At 38.0% G+C, this 23,177-nt stretch overlaps 1 protein-coding gene across 1 annotated transcript; it reads right to left on the reverse strand.

Moving 5' to 3' along the window:
* Positions 1–6,571: 6,571 nt before the first annotated feature.
* LOC131137127 (metalloreductase STEAP4-like) lies at positions 6,572–22,743 on the reverse strand. Its single transcript, XM_058084707.1, has 10 exons — positions 22,409–22,743; positions 21,120–21,227; positions 18,883–18,953; positions 18,716–18,803; positions 11,245–11,523; positions 11,087–11,181; positions 10,896–11,006; positions 9,705–9,747; positions 9,444–9,608; positions 6,572–6,955 (listed from the first exon to the last, which is right to left on the reverse strand). The coding sequence occupies exons 1-10, from the start codon at positions 22,616–22,618 to the stop codon at positions 6,704–6,706; spliced, it is 1,422 nt and encodes a 473-aa protein (XP_057940690.1). The 5' UTR covers positions 22,619–22,743; the 3' UTR covers positions 6,572–6,703.
* Between the last annotated feature and the right edge of the window lie 434 nt (positions 22,744–23,177).

Below are 23,177 nucleotides of genomic sequence, written 5' to 3' on the forward strand. Positions count from 1 at the left end.
AAGTCGCACTGGAGTATAAGTCGTTAGTTTGCAATTAAATCCCGAACGGTAGATCGTATCGACGCGGAACCGAGTTCTACCCCGCCACAAAATGACCACGAGCTTTCCAACCGTCACTATGTGATCACCACTGGTAACATTAGACTCACATCATGCTAGGCTACACTGTTTACTGTAAAAAAAACAAACCTACAGTTCACACATCTGATAACCACTCGTCCACCGTGCAGCCTATGACGTATTAGAATCAGGGGTGGGCAAACTACGGCCCGGGGGCCACATCCGGCCCGCCAAGTGTTTGAATACGGCCCGCCCAATCTTTCAAAAGTATTTAATTTAAACTCAACATACAACCTGGCATCATGGCCTGAGCCAACCTTTTGATGGTTGTATCAATTTCGTTGTTTGACATGGTCTGTTGTTTACAAAGTGCTCCTGAAAAAAGAGACACAAGCACATAATAATAATAAAAATTAAAATAATAATTATTATATTATTATTATAACTATTATGATTGTTATATTTATATATTAATGCTAATTATTATATTAATTATATATAATAATATTGTTATATTTGCATATTTTACATAATATATACAGTGAAGAAAATAAGTATTTGAACACCCTGCTATTTTGCTATTTCTCCCACTTAGAAATCATGGAGGGGTCTGAAATTTTCATCGTAGGTGCATGTCCACTGTGAGAGAGATAAACTAAAAAGAAAAATCCAGAAATCACAATGCATGATTTTTTAACAATTTATTTGTGTGATACAGCTGCTAATAAGTATTTGAACACCTGAGAAAATGAATGTTAATATTTGGTACAGTAGCCTTTGTTTGCTATTACAGAGGTCAAACGTTTCCTGTAGTTTTTCACCAGGTTTGCACACACTGCAGGAGGGATCTTGGCCCACTCCTCCACACAGATCTTCTCTAGATCAGTCAGGTTTCTGGGCTGTCGCTGAGAAACACGGAGTTTGAGCTCCCTCCAAAGATTTTCGATTGGGTTCAGGTCTGGAGACTGGCTGGGCCATGCTAGAACCTTGATATGCTTCTTACGGAGCCACTCCTTGGTTTTCCTGGCTATGTGCTTCGGGTCGTTGTCGTGTTGGAAGACCTAGCCACGACCCATCTTCAATGCTCTGACAGAGGGAAGGAGGTTGTTCCCCAAAATCTCACAATACACGGCCCCAGTCATCCTCTCTTTAATGCAGTGCACTCGTCCTGTCCCATGTGCAGAAAAACACCCCCAAAGCATGATGCTACCACCCCCATGCTTCACAGTAGGGATGGTGTTCTTCGGATTGTACTCTTCATTCTTCTTCCTCCAAGCACGCTTATTGGAATTATGACCAAAAAGTTCTATTTTGGTCTCATCTGACCATAAAACTTTCTCCCATGACTCCTCTGTATCATCCAAATGGTCATATGCAAACTTAAGACGGGCCTTGACATGTGCTGGTTTAAGCAGGGGAACCTTTCGTGCCATGCATGATTTCACATCATGACGTCTTAGTGTATTACCTACAGTAACCTTGGAAACGGTGGTCCCAGCTCTTTTCAGGTCATTGACCAAGTCCTGTCGTGTAGTTCTGGGCTGATTCCTCACCTTTCTTAGAATCATTGAGACCCCACGAGGTGATATCTTGCATGGGGCTCCACTCCGATTGAGATTGACCGTCATGTTTAGCTTCTTCCATTTTCTAATGATAGCTCCAACAGTGGACCTTTTTTCACCAAGCTGCTTGGTAATTGCTCCGTAGCCCTTTCCAGCCTTGTGGAGGTGTACAATTTTGTCTCTGGTGTCTTTGGACAGCTCTTTGGTCTTCGCCATGTTACAAGTTAAAGTCTTACTGATTGTATGGGGTGGACAGGTGTCTTTATGCAGCTAACGACCTCAAACAGGTGCATCTGATTCAGGATGATACATGGAGTGCAGGTGGACTTCTAATGGGCAGACTAACAGGTCTTTCAGGGTCAGAATTCTAGATGATACACAGGTGTTCAAATACTTATTTGCAGCTGTATCACACAAATAAATTGTTAAAAAATCATGCATTGTGATTTCTGGATTTTTCTTTTTAGTTTATCTCTCTCACAGTGGACATGCACCTACGATGAAAATTTCAGACCCCTCCATGATTTCTAAGTGGGAGAAATAGCAAAATAGCAGGGTGTTCAAATACTTATTTTCTTCACTGTATATATATATATTATTTTAATTTTATTTTAATTATTATAATATTTTAATAGGCGGCACGGCGGTCTAGTGGTTAGTGCGCAGACCTCACAGCTAGGAGACCAGGGTTCAATTCCACCCTCGGGCATCTCTGTGTGGAGTTTGCATGTTCTCCCCGTGCATGCGTGGGTTTTCTCCGGGTACTCCGGTTTCCTCCCACATTCCAAAAACATGCTAGGTTAATTAGCGACTCCAAATTGTCCATAGGTATGAATGTGAGTGTGAATGGTTGTTTGTCTATATGTGCCCTGTGATTGGCTGGCCACCAGTCCAGGGTGTACCCCGCCTCTCGCCCGAAGACAGCTGGGATTGGCTCCAGCACCCCCCGCGACCCTTGTGAGGAAAAAGCTGTAGAAAATGAATGAATGAATGAATAATATTGTAATATTTTATTATTTTTAAAATATTTAAATATAAATATAAAATAATAAATAATAATAGCAGATCGCATGACAATTTCACAGATACAATAATACCAGGTGGACCCCCCCCCCCCCCCCCCCCCCCCCGAAATTTTGTTATGTCAATGCGGCCCGCGAGTCAAAAAGTTTGCCCACCCCTGTATTAGATATATCAGTTATGTCAGCTCAACAGTGGCATCTGTTGGGCAGGTGTGAAACAACAGGAGAGCGATGTTAATCAAATAAACAGGAAGTCGACTCGAAAGTGAGGAGTAGTGAGGAGGATGCGGCAGCTGTCATTATCAGATCCTGGTCCACCTCCAGGCACAACATTTATGTCCAAACTTTATTATCCAGCATCTAATAACATTATCTTGCTCACATAATCTGTAATCTCAGTCTTGTATTATCCTCCTTTTTACCAAAGAATCTCCTCTTCGGCGTGCGCGTGTGCGTGTCTTTGTGTGTATTTGCCGTGCTGAGATTATAAAGGAGATTGAAATATCGCCCTGGGAAACGATGAATCTAATAATGCGCACAGAAAGTGTGAAACAAGCTGTCTTACATATTGTAATTTCCTCTCATGTTGAAATTTCACACACCTAGACAGTCTGATAGCCTTAACAAGATTATCTGTGGGCCGGCTAGGAAATATAAATAAACTGCTGCATTGTGGGTAAAGTTCCGCATTGTGTAATGAAGAATTCACCAAGGACTCATCTGTGAAATTTACAATTGAATTTTTAATAAAAGGCAGAAAGAACAAAACAACAACAGCAATAACAACCAGAAGTCAGCTTTGTCCTACATATTGTCCTTAACAAAACACCAGAATGTACTTAAATATGTACATCTATCTGAAGCCTCTGTTGCCATGGCGACATCTAGTACCCAAAAGCATAAACATTTAACTTGAGGCAGTCTACACTTTACATCAAAATATGCAGATGACTGAAGTCAGCCATTGCTCGGGGTGAGAATTTAAGTGTATAAACACACATTGTAAGCTAGCAGGCTAAAGATGCTATGCTAGCCTACAATAATATAACTACAATAATCATTCATATAACATACAATATATGACTGCAATGCTTTCCTTTAAAAGGAGAGTTCGGATTTTTTGACATGTTGTATGACAGCAGTGTAGTACATCAGCGGTAACTTACCCCCGACTTAGTCCTCTAAGTCCAGTTCTGGTTGGACTTAGGTGATGAAGAAGATAGTTCCAGGTAGTTGCTGTCTGTTGCCTTAGTAGTATTATAGTAGTATTTATATTACAGACGTAATATCATAATAATGTAGAATTATGATGCAGTTCTACACCAGTACATACTACAACTACTATACCAAGCATGCTAATTATTACTATTAAATGAATACAAATTAAAACTACGGGTGGCACGGCGGTCGAGTGGTTAGCGCGCAGACCTCACAGCTAAGAGGCCAGGGTTCAATTCCGCCCTCGAGTTTGCATGTTCTCCCGTGCGTGCGTGGGTTTTCTCCGGGTACTCCGGTTTCCTCCCACATTCCAAAAACATGCTAGGTTAATTGGCGACTCCAAATTGTCCTTGGGTATGAATGTGAGTGTGAATGGTTGTTTGTCTATATGTGCCCTGTACTCTGCCCCGAAGACAGCTGGGATAGGCTCCAGCACCCTCCTCGACCCTCGTGAGGATAAGCGGTAGAAAATGAATGAATGAATGAACAACTTTATGCCAAAAAAATCCATTTAAAACATTTATTTTCCAGAAGAAAAGGGGAGATGCAGCAGCTTAAGAAAAATGAAGAAAAACTGGACAATTTATTATAATTTTTTTTTAACTAAAATTTTTTTTTGTTCATTTAAAAAAATATTTTATGTCAAATGATGTCGTTTATTTCCACAAAGGGTTGCGGGGCTATGCTGGAGCCTATCCCAGCTGGCTTTAGAGAGGCCTGATACTGGTCGCCAGCCAATCGCAGGGCATAATAGATAATGTAAGACATTTTTCCCAACATATGATTTATATTTTAGATTATAATAAATCCATGGTTCCCAAACGTTCATCCCCAGGAATGCGAACATTCATGCATGTAACAGCTTAATGCATGTGTGTGTGTGTGTGTGTGTGTGTACTGTAAATGTATGCATTCAAGTTTGATCATACCACTCCTGCTCGTATTGGCTTCCAAGACACTTGCACAGTCCTTACTTGTGCTACTCATAAAAAATATATCCGTAACATGTCCTGGCAGCTGAGGTCCTAATGTGATGGAGGATTCCACACACTCCTCTCACCACTGATGGGATGAGATGTAAAAAATGGGAAGATGTGAATGTTCAGCCGGGGGGATGAACCCCGGTGACGGATCACATGCAGATGACGAGCGTCATCTGGAAATTTGTATGAGCTCACGCATAGAATACGAAGGAGTCACGGTAATAAGAAAGACATTTCGGTGCAATTCCATTACTTTTTAATTGGAAGTGCATTTAACGGTGGGGGGGTGCCAGAAGAGCAAAAAAAAGGATTATATATATAATATTATAATTATAATTAGATTTATATATATATATATATATAAAAACAATTTATTATATTATATATATTTATTATATTTTTTAACTCAATTTTTTTTCATTTTTAAAATATTTTATCGAATTATGTCGTTTATTTCCACAAAGGTTTATATATATAATATATATACTAATACTGTAATTATATATATATATATATATAATTACATATATTCATTCTATTTTTTTTCAATTTTTTTTTTCATTTTTTAAAATATTTTGTCGAATTATGTTGTTTATTTCCACAAAGGTTTTTTTATATATGATATTATAATTATATATATATAAACAATTAATTATATTATATACAGTATATTATATTATTATATTAATTATATTAACTCAAAATTTTGTTTTTCATTTTATAAAATATTTTGTCGAATGATGTTTATTTCCACAAAGGGTTTATATATATATATATAAACAATTAATTATATATATTTATTATATTTTTTTACTAAATTTTTTTTCATTTTTTAAAATATTTTGTTGAATGTCGTTTATTTCCACAAAGGGTTTATATATATATATATATATATATATATATATATATATATATATATATATATATATATACATACATATATATATAATATATATTATATATATATGAAATGTATCAAAACACATAAAAAAATGTATCAAAACACATAAAGAAAGCAGCTTATGAGAAGTGTTCAGAGACATTAGGATTAGCAGACATCCTGCAAACTAAATGTGGATCAATATTGGGGGGGGGGGGGGGGGGGGGTGCGGCCAATGAGTGCAGCAGCGAAAAAAACCCTGTGGGTCATTTGTAATAAAATCTTTAGTATTTGCAACTCGGCTCATAAGCTTTATAGATAATGAACACTTTATTTGCCTCTATTGCCGCACAGCCTGTTAGTCCCAATGCAGCCTCTTAGTAAGACATATTTTCCCCGTTATTATTATGCTTTCCTGACCCACGCAAACATGGTGCATCTGGTGAAGGACAAAGGTTTAATCCCCGCCGTGTCGCTGCTCACTCACAAGTACCGTCAAAAACAGATATCACATGTGTAAAAGGTGTAAAAAAAAAAAATACACATTTCGCCGCACCACAGTGCTACCTGATGTCAAGATGGACCGCTTGTTGTTAAACATGATTCATGAAAGGCTCTGCTTTGATTGCGGAGCGTTCAAGTGCCGACACCCTCGATGGCGGGGGTTGGCTATGAGAGAGATTAAAACAACAGGGAGCCACTGGTGTAGTGCTGTATTATTTGACCCTTTAGCAACCACTCAGAAAGGGGTAACCCCTGCTCTGTGGCGTTTCCTTGGCAACCTGTCGGTAGTGTCCAAGAGAGTCGAAAATGGACAGGGAGAGCTGACAGGAACTCAGTCGTGAGTCGTAGTATGGGTATTTATTCACATTCATTTCTCAATAACATCACACATAAAAAAATAGAACATGTTTTGGTGTCTGGTGGGGCACTGCCCCCAATACGAAATATGCTATGTATGTGTTTTATTTACGTTTCCTACATTAAAAGTGTTTTCTCCTCGTCGGTCGCAGGCCTCTCCCAGCCCCGACGGATGCGGGTGATGTTTCGGTCCACGCAAGGAAGGAGGAGCAGTAGCTTCAATGCTAGCACCGCCGTAGGCACCACCAGACCGAGCATGTAGCCCGCTGGAGTGTACCACTTATACGTGGAGGGGCGAAGAAACTTGTCCCAGCCGTACAGGTAGGTGTGGAGGGTGCAGAGCAACAAAGTCAGGTGGCCGAGCTTTGACTGGAAAATAAGGAAATGTCATGTCACATTCATACGGAAAAATGGAATTATGATGGCTCGGTAATTGTGAGTTAACTACGGACAAAGTGTGATTAATCACGCTTAAACATTTTAGTCCATTGACAGCCCTAATTATTACCTATGAAAATAAAGGTTTGTGGCAGCCCTAATTCCATTTGCCAAATAGGATGAATGCATTTTGGATAGTTTTCGTCATGCTGTCATGATAACATTGTGAGTTAATTGCGATTAATTATGATTAAATTTGTGAGTTAACTATGGACAAAATGTGATTAATTGCAATCAAATATTTTAATCGATTGACGGCCTTAATTATTACCTATGAAAATGAAATAATTGCCAAATAGGATGAATGCATTTTGGATAGTTTTCGTCATGCTGTCAAGATTACATTGTGTGTTAATTGCGATTCATTACAATTAAATTTGCGAGTTAACTGTGGACAAAATGTGATTAATTTCAATCAAATATTTTAATTGATTGACGGCCTTAATTATTACCTATGAAAATAAAATAATTGCCAAATAGGATGAATGCATTTTGGATAGTTTTCGTCATGCTGTCATGATAACATTGTGACTTAATTGCGATTAATTATGATTAAATTTGTGAGTTAACTATGGACAAAATGTGATTAATTTCAATCAAATATTTTAATCGATTGACGGCCTTAATTATTACCTATGAAATTGTGAAATTGAAATAATTGCCAAATAGGATGAATGAATTTTGGATAGTTTTCGTCATGCTGTCACGATTGCATTGTCAGTTAATTGCGATTAATTATGATTAAATTTGTGAATTAACTATGGACAGAATGTGATTAATTCCGATCAAATATTTTAATCGATTGATGGCCCTAATTATTACCTATGAAAATAAAGGTTTGTAGCCATTTGCCAAATAGCATTTTGGATAGTTTTTGTCATGCTGTCATGATAAAATATACTACATGTATTTTGCTTTTAAGCAAAAAGACACCATGCCATCAGGAAGAAGATGTTCTGTTGCTAGTGCATGACAATTGTACGGATAAGGCCTTTTCAAATCACACATTTCAAAATGTCCTTCACGGGTTCGCATCACTCAATGTGGTCGTGTCAGCAAGCTGGATGGGTGAACACGAATAAAGGACACGTGCGTCACCCCAAATACTTGAGTAGAAAAAACAGAAAAGGGCCCTAAATAATGCTAAATGAAATACAATACATGACTTGATATCCAAGCGAGTGACCAAGGATAAAATACGGCCGTGGAATGACATTTGATGAATAACTTAACATTTAAAAAACTGCTCTAATTTCTCCTGGAGTAAAGGGGAGGGTCGCGGAATGAGAAAATGAGCTTGGTATGACCCAGTTACATTTATGAATGATCATTCTCTCATAGTGAGGCCGATTATGTTTTCAATTGATCAAGATGCGGGAAAAGGTCGAAACGCAGCGAGAAAATGTAACTAAGAGTTGTGTACTTTTTGAATATTATTCATCGTGGAAGGAATATTGCCTAATTTTAAGCACATGATGTAAAGTCTTCATTATGGCCTCCATGCCAAGTCCACCTTAGCACTGTAGTAAAATACTAAAATACTAAAATACTACCAGCAGGCAACATTTTCAAGTGGATACCAACTGTGCATTATTATTATTATTATTATTTCATGAATTTTGGTGAATCATCAGTCTAGTTGCGGCTTGCAGTGATTTTTTTTTTTTTTTTAAGGTGCAAGCCTGCATCCAAGCTGGCTGGTGTAGCGTGGCGCTAATGTGTCTGAAACACCCAACAATGTGCGAGTCTGTTTTTTCCACATTGAGCGCCTTTGTGCGGAATGGCTGCCAAATGTGTTGGCTACAAAACGGTGTGAAGAATCTAGCAGTTTATTTTTTTTTTCTGAAATCACAGTAATGGAGGGTAAATTGTAGCACTTGATCGGGCGAAGGGTAAAAAAAAGAAAAAAAAAAGGCTTCATTTAAGGTGACGGTTTGCCTGATTGTCCGACTGACAATCATTCGATCGAATGATGAATCTCGTCTTTAGAGCTGACAGCTTGTCAACAAGACAAAAACGTCTTAGAAAGAATTGATTTATGGTGTCAACTGGAAGATAGAATCTAAAGAACCATACCTATGGACAATTTGGAGTCGCCAATGAACCTACCATATTTTTGGAATATCTTAGGAAAAGATACTTGAGAAGTTAAAAAATCAAGGAGCGATAGCGGGTCTCGCAAACAAACACACACACACACACACATTCAGGCCCAGACGGATGAATAATAAAAATGAATGAAATAACCGCTTAAACGAGCTTGGGTGGGAAAAATCCACTGACATTTCGACCCGGAATGACTAGTAAGGTAAACAGGACGCAGGGATTTTGCCCAGCAGTCTGTACACTGGACCTTTGTATTCAGAGTCAACACACACAAACACACACAAAACACACACATCCAGTATTAAAGGACTACCTGTACGAAGCTGAATTCCCTCCAACTGAGAGCGTTGCTCACTGAAGGGAGCGATGTTATTCCGAGTAGAACGTAAAAAGCGAAACCCAGGATCCCCACAGAGTAGTAAGAGTCACTTCGCCAGGCCGTCGTTGTGTCGAACTTTGACGTTTGGTTTTCCCTGATCTGAATAAGACAGCAACACAAGGCAGGGGTTCGTACACTGGTAAAAAAAATGTTAAAAAACAATATTTTTTTTTAGTTTGTCAAACATTTACGTACCTGGGTGACAGTGCTGGCAGAAATCTTGAATCTCACATAATATCTGAAAGAGCCAGAAAGATTCAGTCATTTAACTTTGTCAAGCCAATTCACCACATAAAAATAAATTCCTATTTATTTTGCCTCCATTGTTGTTCTTCTCATCCAATATTTTCTATAGTAATTGTTTTAATAATTACCGGTAATATGTTACGACATTACAACAGGGAAAGAAAAGAATTGGAAAAAATACACAGCTTTGGTAGTGTTGGAAAAACGTCCAAAAAAAATGAATAACTAGGAAATAAAAAATATAGACAAAACATTTTTTCACAGTTTTTTCTTTTTTATTATATATTAATAAATATATAATATTATATATATATATTATTATAATAATATTATATTATATATATATATAAACATCAGACCACATCAAACTATGTCATTTAATTTTACGTTTTTTTTTGTTTTTGTTGTTTTTTACTAAATAAGACATGTTGACAAGTCATGTTGCCAGTTTTTATGAAAGCAACTGGCAGGCCGGATTCAAACGCTTGGTGCGCCGAATGTGGCCCCCGGCCCGTAGTTTGCCCACCCCTGGTATAGGTTATTGTTTTTGATGTACATATATTTACATTTATTCTGAACAGCACCTGCCACTTTTTATATTTATATTCCTATTCCTTATTTCATTTATATTATTTTTCCTTATGTTTTATTTTTATTTTCTACAAAATATTATTATTATTATTATTATTATTATTATTATTATTATTATTATTATTATTATTATTATTATTATTATTATTACTATTATTATTATTATTATTATTATTATTATTATTATTATTATTATTATTGTTATTATATTTCGGGCTTCAAACCAAAGTTTGTACACCAGATGACAGCCCTGACACTACCTTGGCCGGGAATCAAACCCATGCCCTACGACATGAAAGATAGAAGAGTGTACCATAAAATAAAATAAACATCAAAATAAATTAGACATTGTAAAAATAGTTTTGAATAAAATATGTGAGGGTTGCATTGGAAAAAAAAATGAAATCGGTTTTCTATGAAAATTTGAACTGTTAATTTAAATTTTTAAATAATGATTTTTATTTTTTAAATAATGATTTTTTAATTTTTAAATAAAAATGTAAATAATTTTAAATAATGAATAAAAGTATGAATATGTTCACAAAGCACCTTATGGGGATGATGAGCGTGTAGAGTACGTGTAGGAAAGCAAAGGCCAGTGCCAGCAGTCCTAACTGCTTCCTGCATAGCATCCATCGGTCCAGCCAATCAGGGAAGCGCCTGAAAAATCAGCACCAGTCGGTTCCACTCATATTTTGGAACACACGCTCCCAAATCTAACATCCACCCCGATGTCTCACCTGTACTTGGTTCCTCTGTACAGCTGAAGGAAGGCGGCGATAACTCCAGGCAGGTAACACAGCGACAACATGACGAGTGAAACGATAGGAAACACCTGACAGGTGCCGACTTCAGTTAGAAGATGCTAACACCCCAAGGCTGCTTGTCAAATCCTCACCTTGTTGGCCAGGGACACCATGATTCTGAAGGAGATGTCTTTCCCCTGATCCACGTAGGCGTAGATCACGTCTCTGATGAGCACGTAGAAGAAGAAGAAGGCGGTGAGGCCCAAGGCGATTTTCAGCGGAAGTCTCCACTCTGGGAAGAGCTGCAGGGGGACGTCCTCCAGGTCCCTGGCTGCAGATAGAGACCCCTTGTCCACAACTGTGAAGCCCATCTTGGTGGCCACCTCCGCTATGGCCTGCTTTGCCTCTGGACTGTTCCCACACAGGTAGACCTGTAGTATTAATAATAGGGCTGTCAGATGGTTAAAAATATAAAAATATAAAAATAAAATTAAAAATTTTTTAAAATAAATATAAAAAAATTAAAATATAATAAATTAATATTAAAAGATACAAAAAATTAAAAATTACAAAAAATTAAAATATAACAAATTAAAAATTTAAAAATAAATTAAAAAAATAATAATAAATATAAAAAATTAAAAACATAATAAACTAATCATGATTAATCACCATTTGCAACTATGTCTGAAATACACCAATTTTTACTGTATTTAATGCACCACTAAAACACACATCTCACTCTTATGTACAATAAGCTTCAAAATGTGCAATACCGGACTTCATTCATTCAAGAAATTCAGGTACAATATGTGCAATACTACATTTTTGTTACTGCAATTCTATATTTTGTTTACTGTATAGGTCAGGCGTGGGCAAATATTTTGACTGGTGGGCCGCATTGAGTTAACAAAATTGTCCGGGGGGCCACAACATATACTTAACACACACACACACTATTTTATGCTTATAATTTTTCTTCAATTATTTTGTCTAATTTTATCTTTAAAAGTGTTATACTTTAAACATCAGACTATGTCATTTAATTTTACGTTTTTTTTGTTTTCTTTTGTACTAAATAAGACGGTCAATAAGAGGCCAGTTTTTATGTTAAAAGTTGAAATACTTAGAAAGCAACTGACGGGCCCGATTCAAACGCTTGATGGGCCGCATGTGGCCCCCAGTCCATATTTTGCCCACACATTATTTTTGATGTACATATATTTACATTTATTCTGAACAGCACCTGTCAATTTTTATATTTATATTCTTATTCCTTATTTTATTATTTTTTCCTTATTTTTATTATTTTTCCTTATTTTTTTCCTTTTTTTTTTCCTTATTTTTTTATTTTTACTTTCTACAAAAGGCACCGTGGAGTTGCATTTAGGTTAATTTAGGTTAATTCTAGGTTAATTGGCGACTCCAAATTGTCCATAGGTATGAATGTGAGTGTGAATGGTTGTTTGTCTATATGTGCCCTGTGATTGGCTGGCCACCAGTCCAGAGTGTAGCCCCGCCTCTCGTCTCTGCATTTTTCATGGCAAAAAAAATCCAATCTATCCTTTTAAAGCATTTATTATCCAGAAGAAAAAGGGACATGCAGCAGCTTAAGAAAAATGAAGAAAAACTAGACAATTTATTATAATTTTTTTTTAACTCAAATTTTTTTTCCCTCGTGAGGAAAAGCGGTAGAAAATGAATGAATGAATGAGTGAACAACTTTATGCCAAAAAAAATCCAATCTATCCCTTTAAAGCATTTATTATCCAGAAAAAAGGGACATGCAGCAGCTTAAGAAAAATGAAGAAAAACTGGACAATTTCTTATAATTTTTTTTTTATTCAAATTTTTTTTCCCTCTTGAGGAAAAGTGTTAGAAAATGAATGAATGAACAACTTTATGCCAAAAAAAATCCAATCTATCCCTTTAAAGCATTTATTATCCAGAAGAAAAAGGGGCATGCAGCAGCTTAAGAAAAATGAAGAAAAACTAGACAATTTATTATAATTTTTTTTTAACTCAAATTTTTTTTCCCTCGTGAGGAAAAGCGGTAGAAAATGAATGAATGAATGAGTGAACAACTTTATGCCAAAAAAAATCCAATCTATCCCTTTAAAGCATTTATTATCCAGAAAAAAGGGACATGCAGCAGCTTAAGAAAAATGAAGAAAAACTGGACAATTTCTTATAATTTTTTTTTTATTCAAATTTTTTTTCCCTCGTGAGGAAAAGTGTTAGAAAATGAATGAATGAACAACTTTATGCCAAAAAAAATCCAATCTATCCCTTTAAAGCATTTATTATCCAGAAGAAAAAGGGGCATGCAGCAGCTTAAGAAAAATGAAGAAAAACTAGACAATTTATTATAATTTTTTTTTAACTCAATTTTTTTTTTCCTTGTGAGGAAAAGTGTTAGAAAATGAATGAATGAATGAATTAAATTAAAACTGCAGTTTTTGACACAGCTACACTCGGATCTCGTTAGGCATCGGTGTACCTAATGTTGGGGCCAGCGTGTAATATTCTATGATTTAATGATGAAAATATATTGTTGTCTCTTGGGGGTACATACAATTAAAGCACTTGATAAATCTTCAAGGATGAAATAGTACTTTTTTGTTGAAGAAAGCCAATAAATTAAGAACAATCGGTCAAGGATGCTCCAAATACACCAACACACACACACATACACACACATACACACACATATGTGCTTACGGATTCCTCCGGGAGTGTTCAAACGCCTCACACTGAAACAACAAATCCCAACATATGCTGCCGTTTCGCAGTACAGAGCGAGAAAGCGAAACGCGGGCTTGGACGCTCAGATCCAAGAGTGACTTTGAGTTAATTGATTCAAGGATACATCAGACGTGGCTCTCGCTGCAAAGACACCAGGCCGACTCCTCAGATTTGGCTGCTGTCGCGTGGAATTGGTTTGATCCAAACTTCAAAACGAGTTAATAATATCATTTGGACTGAGATTCCATCCAGTTCGACGGACGCCATTATTTTTAACTTGTTGGTCAACACCCTTCCCCCCCGTTGCGGCGATACATCAGAGACCGGCCGAAGGCTTATCGCTCTGCTGTGGCCGTTGAATTACCAAATAAATCGATATTTAAAAAATATATATTTTTAAGAAAATAAATGCGTAGGAAACAACAAAGACTTCAAAAAGAGGTTCCCGCACACTTTGTCGCTCTCATTCATTCATTTATTAAGGTAACATTTCGGTCCATTTGACCTTCATCGGACATATTAAATCCATATTAAAATATATGTATGTTCCCCGATGGGTGCAGGCAACCAATCCGGGGACTTAGGGGGCGACCTGTTTTGATGAGTATCACTTGTCGAAGGGCAATGATATTCATTTAACAGGTGTACAGAGTTTCACATAATATGACAAAAAAAAAGCTATACATAATTTAATTCACACAAACACGACACATGAACACATGTACAAATAGGGGCAACCATGCCAGTGATTTAAAAAACAGTTTTATTATATTTTTTTAAGAATACAAATCAGTATATCCTCAACATCTTTTATAGAAAGAGGGGGGGGACCCAAAGTTTTTTTTTAAATGTAAAAAACATTTTTTTTTTAAATTTATTTTTTTTATATATGAATTTTTTTATTTTAAAAACTGTTTTATTAATTGTTTTTATTTTTTTTTAGAGAAATCAGTAAATCCTCAACATCTTTTATAGAAAGAGAAGGGGGGCAGGGGAAAAAACACAAAAAAACAAAGCTGAAGTTTTTTTAAATTTAAAAAACAGTTGTATGATTTTTAAAAAATTTTTTTTTAGAAAAAATCAGTAAATCCTCAACATCTTTTATAGAAAGTGAAGCGGGGCAGGGAAAAAAAACACAAAAAAACAAAGCTGAAGTTTTTTTTTTAATTTAAAAAACAGTTTTATGATTTTTTTAAATTTTTGTTTTTAGAAAAATCAGTAAATCCTCAACATCTTTTATAGAAAGAGAAGGGGGGCAGGGGAAAAAACAAAAAAAACAAAGCTGAAGTTTTTTTTAATTTAAAAAACAGTTTTATGATTTTTTTTTTTTTTAGAACAATCAGTAAATCCTCAACATCTTTTATAGAAAGAGGAGGCGGGGGGGGGGGGGGGGGGAACAAAAAAAACTAAGCTGAAGTTTTTTTTTCCTCCCCCTCGTCTTTCTATAAAAGATGATGAGGATTTATTGATTTTTATAATTTAAAAAAATTAATAAAACTGTTTTTTAAATCACTGGCATGGTTGCCCCTATTTGTACATGTGTTCATGTGTTGTGTTTGTGTGAATTAAATTATGTATAAAACATTTTTTTCATATTATGTGAAACTGTACACCTATTAAATGAATGTTATTGCCCTTCGACAGACAGGTGATACTCATCAAAACAGGTCGCCCTCTAAGTCCCCGGATTGGTTGCCTGCACCCATGGGGGACATACATATATACATAAACTTGATCTGCTACGCCAGTTAGGAATAACAGATCACAGTACAGACCGCCCGTGGAGACATCGAAGGCGATGCGAGAGGAAGCAGAAGCGGGGCTGTCGTGGTGGACTTACAGCTAAGCTAAAAGCGAACCCGTTCCGACCAGCACTTCCATCAGTCTTGCTCGCCAACGTACGCTCCCTGGAAAACAAATTGGACTACCTGAAATTGGACTTAAGCACCAAACGGGAGACAAGAAACTGCTGCATCCTCATCCTCACCGAGACATGGCTCAACTCATCTGTCCCGGATTCCGCCATTAGTCTGGACGGGCTCACAACATTCAGGTCTGACAGGAGCCATGCACTCACGGGTAAAACCCGGGGGGGCGGTGTTTGCATCTATATTAATAACAGTTGGTGTAACAACGCTACCCTGGTCTCCAGTCACTGTTGTGTGGACATTGAGTTTATGATTGTGAGATGCAGACCGTTCTACCTTCCCCGAGAATTCACCAGCGTCACCATTGTTGCCGTCTACATTCCACCTGATGCTAACTGCAAGCAAGCCCTGAATGTACTCTACCTTGCCATCAGTGACATGCAAACCACACACCCGGACAGCGTGTTTATTGTTGCTGGAGACTTTAACCAGGCTAACATGAAGACGGTGCTTCCGAATTTCTACCAACATGTGGATTTTGCTACTAGAGGTGAGAATACTTTGGACTTGGCTTACACAAACATCAAGGAAGCATTCAAAGCCGTCCCCCGCCCACACCTTGGCTCCTCAGATCACAGATCTGTCATGCTAATTCCAGCATACCAGCCCCTGCTCACCAGGGGAAAGCCTGCTGTGAAGAAGGTGAGGGTGTGGCCAGAGGGAGCTATGTCTGCACTGCAAGACTGTTTTGAGTGCACCGAATGGGACATGTTCAGAGAAGCTGCAACATACAACCAACACACCAATGTGGGGGAGTATGCTGCATCTGTAACAGGCTACATACAGTGGTGCATGGAGGAGGTTACAGTCACCAAGACGATCATCACACGGGCCAACCAGAAACCTTGGATGACTCAGGAGGTGCGTGAAAGACTAAGAGAACGCAATGCTGCGTTTAAATCTGGTGATGTGATGGCACTCAGATCAGCAAGGGCAAATCTGAACCGTGCCATCAGAGTGGCAAAGCGTGCCCACAGCCGGAAGATCCAAAGCTTCTTCCAGGACCCCGGCAACACCAGACAACTGTGGCAGGGCATCCAGACTGTCACTGACTACAAAGCCAGACCTGCACCCTGCCAGAACGACATCAGCTTCCTCAATGAGCTAAATAACTTCTTCGGAAGGTTTGAGGCTCTGAACAATAACCCTGCGAGGAAGGCTACCCCCCACCCCGATGAACAGGCAGTCAAGTTTGATACTGCTGCTGTTTGGAGAGTCCTGAGGAAGGTCAACGTGCGGAAAGCTGCAGGCCCAGACGCCATTCCAGGACGGGTGATCAAGGAATGTGCAGACCAGCTGGCCCACGTGCTCACAGACATCTTCAACACCTCACTGGCCCAAGCTGTAGTCCCCCCAGTGCCCAAGAAACCATCTATTACATGTCTGAACGACTTTCGGCCCGTTGCACTCACATCAACCATTATGAAATGTTTCGAGAGGGTGGTTAAGGACCATATCACCTCCATACTCCCCCCATCACTCGACCCTTTCCAATTCGCGTACCAGCCAAACCGCTCCACTGAAGACGCCATCTCCACTGCTCTCCACCTGAGCCTGGAGCACCTGGAGAAGAAAAACACCCATGTACGGATGCTGTTCCTGGACTTCAGCTCAGCATTCAACACGATCATCCCCCAGGACCTGGTACGCAAGTTGGAGCCACTGGGCCTCAAGACCTCCCTGTGCAACTGGCTGCTTGACTTCCTCACAGATAGAACCCAGTATGTCAGAGTGGGCGACAACACATCCAGTGTCATCTCCCTGAACACCGGCTCACCCCAGGGATGTGTTCTGAGCCCCCTGTTGTTTACCCTAATGACCCATGACTGTCGCCCCAAGTACAGCAGCAACCACATCCTGAAGTACGCGGACGACACAACAGTTGTGGGCCTCATTCAGGACAACAACGAACTGGCTTACAGGGAGGAAGTGCGACACCTTGTGGATTGGTGCAAGGCGAACAACCTGATCCTGAATGTTGACAAAACAAAGGAGATCATCGTCGACTTCAGGCGATCCAGACCCAGCCACACTCCACTCAGCATCAATGACACAGCCGTAGAAGTTGTGAACACAACCAAGTACTTGGGGGTGCATATCACAGACAACCTCGGCTGGTCACTCCACACCTCCGCTCTGGCGAGGAAGGCACAGCAGCGACTGCACTTCCTGCGGCGGATGAAAAGAGCCTCCCTCTCCCCTCCTATCCTTACCACCTTCTACAGAGGGACCGTCGAGAGCCTGCTGACCAACTGCATCTCCGTCTGGTCTGGGAGCTGCAAGGCCTCGGACTGGACGTTACTGCAGAGAGTGGTGAGGACAGCGGAGAAGATCATCGGGACCCAACTCCCCCCCATTAAGGACATAGCAAACAGCCGGTGTGTATCTAGAGCCCATCGGATCTGCTCTGACCCCACACACCCCCAGCATGGACTGTTCTCTCGCCTGGCATCGGGGAGAAGGTTCTGCAGCATCCGCTGTAGGACGACCAGGTTCAGAGACAGCTACTTCCCCCTGGCCATCAGACTGCTCAATGCCAAATAAGCCCCTCTACCTTACTTACATTATTATTATTTATTTAATTATTTAAATTATTTGGGCAATTTACTGTTCACGCTGCACTTTACATTATGTTGTTCATATTTATTCTCCACATTATTATTATTATTATTATTTATTATTACTTATCTTCTTTTGTGTCTGTTATTATATGGGAGCCAGGCAACGACATTTCGTTGGCAATTTCACTACTGTGTTTTTGTGCAATGACAATAAAGGGAGTCTATCTATCTATCTACATATATGTCTGTAGGGCGGAGATGGGATTTAATATGTCTGATGAAGGTCAAACGGATCGAAACGTTACCTAAATAAATGAATGAATGATAGCGACACAGTGTACGGGAACCACTTTTTGAAATATTTTTAAGAAACTAAAAGAAACTTTTACCTGTCTATTGGCATCTGACGGTCCGTTCTGCAGAGCCCAGGCAGACAAGGTGTTAAAGCCTTTCACCACTCGGCATCCGGGAAGCAGTCTGGAAAAGAAAAAAAATTCCTGCTGATTCAAACGTCCGACGTTCTGATATTAAAGCTGCATGCTTCAGTTGCTCTCACTTCTGCAAATATGCAGCATTGGCCTCCGGGTAGAGGTTCTTCTCAGGGTTGTTGCTGACATCCACCAGCACCTTTGGACCAAAAGTAGTGAGGAAAATCAGAAACAGAAAGACCTAAAGTCCATAAACTACTCCGACGAGTACACACCAATAGGGTCGAAAACCACACTCAAAATTACTATTATTATTATTAAGATACGGTATGCCTTTATTAGTCCCAAAGGGGCGAAATTGTCAGGTTTTTAACCAAAACATTGAAAACATACATGTTGATCAGCCACAGGTTTATTGCACGGTTATTGCACAAGATTTTTGCAGTAGTTTATATTATGGAATCTGATTATAGGATAATCTGCGACTCTAAATTGTCCGGTTTTTAACCAAAACATTGACAACATACATGTTGATCAGCCACAGGTTTATTGCACGGTTATTGCACAAGATTTTTGCAGTAGTTTATATTATGGAATCTGATTATAGGATAATCTGCGACTCTAAATTGTCCGGTTTTTAACCAAAACATTGACAACATACATGTTGATCAGCCACAGGTTTATTGCACGGTTATTGCACAAGATTTTTGCAGTAGTTTATATTATGGAATCTGATTATAGGATAATCTGCGACTCTAAATTGTCCGGTTTTTAACCAAAACATTGACAACATACATGTTGATCAGCCACAGGTTTATTGCACGGTTATTGCACAAGATTTTTGCAGTAGTTTATATTATGGAATCTGATTATAGGATAATCTGCGACTCTAAATTGTCAGGTTTTTAACCAAAACATTAAAAACATACATGTTGATCATCCACAGGTTTATTGCACGGTTATTGCACAGGATTTTTGCAGTAGTTTATATTATAGAATCTGATTATAGGATAATCTGCAACTCTAACTTGTCAGGTTTTTAACCAAAACATTGAAAACATCCATGTTGATCAGCCACAGGTTTATTGCACGGTTATTGCACAAGATTTTTGCAGTAGTTTATATTATGGAATCTGATTATAGGATAAGCTGTGACTCTAAATTGTCAGGTTTTTAACCAAAACATTGAAAACATAAATGTTGATCATCCACAGGTTTATTGCACGGTTATTGCACAGGATTTTTGCAGTAGTTTATATTATAGAATCTGATTATAGGATAAGCTGTGACTCTAAATTGTCAGGTTTTTAACCAAAACATTGAAAACATCCATGTTGATCAGCCACAGGTTTATTGCACGGTTATTGCACAGGATTTTTGCAGTAGTTTATATTATGGAATCTGATTATAGGATAAGCTGTGACTCTAAATTGTCAGGTTTTTAACCAAAACATTGAAAACATAAATGTTGATCATCCACAGGTTTATTGCACGGTTATTGCACAGGATTTTTGCAGTAGTTTATATTATAGAATCTGATTATAGGATAATCTGCGACTCTAAATTGTCAGGTTTTTAACCAAAACATTGAAAACATCCATGTTGATCAGCCACAGGTTTATTGCACGGTTATTGCACAAGATTTTTGCAGTAGTTTATATTATGGAATCTGATTATAGGATAATCTGTGACTCTAAATTGTCAGGTTTTTAACCAAAACATTGACAAAATACATGTTGAGCAGCCACAGGTTTATTGCACGGTTATTGCACAGAATTTTTGCAGTAGTTTTTATTATGGAATCTGATTATAGGATAATCTGCGACTCTAAATTGTCAGGTTTTTAACCAAAACATTAAAAACATACATGTTGATCATCCACATGTTTATTGCACGGTTATTGCACTTCTTTATTGCATGGTTATTGCACAAGATTTTTGCAGTAGTTTATATTACAGAATTTGATTACAGGATAATCTGTGACTCTAAATTGTCAGGTTTTTAACCGAAACACTCTATGGAAGTTTTGAAAAATATATTAATTCATAAATGTTTGAATACGGTCTATTTTTGTTTTAAAAATGCATTTTAAATCAATTTCTATGTCATTTTTGCCTAAATGAAGCATTTATAAGGCATTCAAAAGACAAAAGCCTGTGGGCTTTAATTGTATGTGGGAACATTTTTTTTCTGGTCTGGTGGTCCTTGAAAGCACCGCAATCGCTGTGAGGCAAAAAGTGAAATATGCATAGGATTTCTACACCGTGACGCTTACATTATCATTCATTAGTGGTGAATATTGGACTTATATATACGGTACATTTAATATACATCAATATAGACTCTATAAAGCCCATAAAAGTACCTTTCCTTCCAGTTGTGAGCCGAGCGTCTCCATGAAGCCGTAATGTTCTCTGTGTAAACACACAAAGACCAGACTGGCCAACTGGGCTGCGTCGGCATAGCTCAACACCTTCGTGACACACACATGACTCCATATTAGCACACGCAGTACGAATTATGTAATGGCAATCAATGGGAACTTATTCAAAATGTATGCAATCTATATGACACAAAGCTAGTATGTGGAGGTTGGGTTCAGATAGTTGACCATATATTGACCTACACTGCATTGCTTTTAGCAACTTTACATTCAAGCATCAAATATTTTTGTTATTGTAAAAAAAAATATTTAAAATTTTTTTAAAAATATATAAAAAATTATAAATAAATGTATGTATTTATTTATTATTATTATTATTATTTTTTGACAATTTATTACTTTTTTATTATTAATCAACCTTTCATTTTTACTCACTGGACAATCTACTAATTACTAATCTACTAATTTTAAATAATAGATTTGATTTAAAATAGATTTTAAATAATCTACTAAGTTTACTAATCTGGACACCCCTGTTACATCATTTTAAAATGTATGAATTTATGAAAAAAATAAAAAATAAATAAAATAAAATTTATGAACCAACATGTAAAAATATATCGTTTTTTTTACGCAAAACAAAAAAATATTAGCAAAAAAAGAAATGGAGCAAAAAAAAAGAAAAAAAAGTGAACACAATGCAAGTTAATTGCATTAATTACATTTTTACATTTTGATTTTTAAGCACATACAAAAATTCTAGCCAAAAACTAATGTAACAATAATATCATCCATCCATTTTCTATGCCGCTTACCCTCATCAGTGTGATCATAATACACATATACATATACTATATATATATACTATGTATATATTTTTTGTTTATTATGTTAATGGACAAGTGTTTATTGCACAGGCCACACAGCCAGGAGACCCAAGTTCGATTCCACCCTTTGTGTGGAGTTTGCATGTTCTCATGCGTGGGTTTTCTCCGTGTACTCCGGTTTCCTCCCACATTCCAAAAAAAAAACATGCTAGGTTAATTAGCGACTCCAAATTGTCCATAGGTATGAATGTGAGTGTGAATGGTTGTTTGTCTATATGTGCCCTGTGATTGGCCGACCAGCACCCTCCGTTGAACAGTAATTAAGCAACACATAAGCATAAATAAAATACTGTTAAACTAGAAAAAAAACTTTTATTTGTCAATATACTGACTAAACTCCACAACATGGCGGTCACGCCGTGTGTGTATGTGTGTGTTACATACCTGAGCTCCTTGAGGCAAAGAACCACAACTGTGAGGCCTGCGGCTGCCGTAGACCACCTTGTAGTCCATCTGCAGCAGGCGCCGGCCCAGGGAGCGTCCCAAATCTCCCGTCCCGAAAATGCATAACGGCTTCTGCTCCGAGGTGGCTTCCTCTGTTTGTGCTCCTACGGGACGCAGAGACACGCCGTCTGGTTTCACCTCTTTGGACATTGGCCTAGAAAACCAGGAAATTAGCTTAACGCTGGAGCTTCAGTGTAATGGAGTTATTATGAGAAAAACGTTGGAGACCATGTGACCATGTGGCTTCCATGTGTTGACTTGCAATATTCCTGCTGCTGTTTTTTCTATTTGCCTTTCCCTCCTCCCATTTTAGGATGGGCTTAAACTGGGAAACTTCCATGGCAAATAAGGGGGTCGTGTGTGTGTGTGTGTTTGTGTGTGTGTGTGTGTGTGTGTGTGTGCTGAACCCAAAACACCAAAGCTAGTCGTCATTTCCTCACATTCTGGCATTTGTGGTCTTTGCGAAATCTCGGAAAGCATTTCCCACAACAGTTTCCCAATTTCTGTGGATGGGCCTTAAACAATAGCCCGGGGGCCAGTCAATTCTTATTGCAAATGTCGATCCAAAATCGTCACGCTCAATCATTTCATTCATTCATTCATTCATTCATTTTCTACCGCTTTTCCTCACGAGAGTCGCGGGGGGTGCTGGAGCCTATCCCAGCTGTCTTTGCAAAATCTCGGAAAGCATTTCCCACAACAACGTCTG

The sequence above is a fragment of the Doryrhamphus excisus genome, chromosome 10 (assembly GCF_030265055.1).
Source record: "Doryrhamphus excisus isolate RoL2022-K1 chromosome 10, RoL_Dexc_1.0, whole genome shotgun sequence".
In the NCBI taxonomy this organism is placed as follows: Eukaryota; Metazoa; Chordata; class Actinopteri; order Syngnathiformes; family Syngnathidae; genus Doryrhamphus; species Doryrhamphus excisus.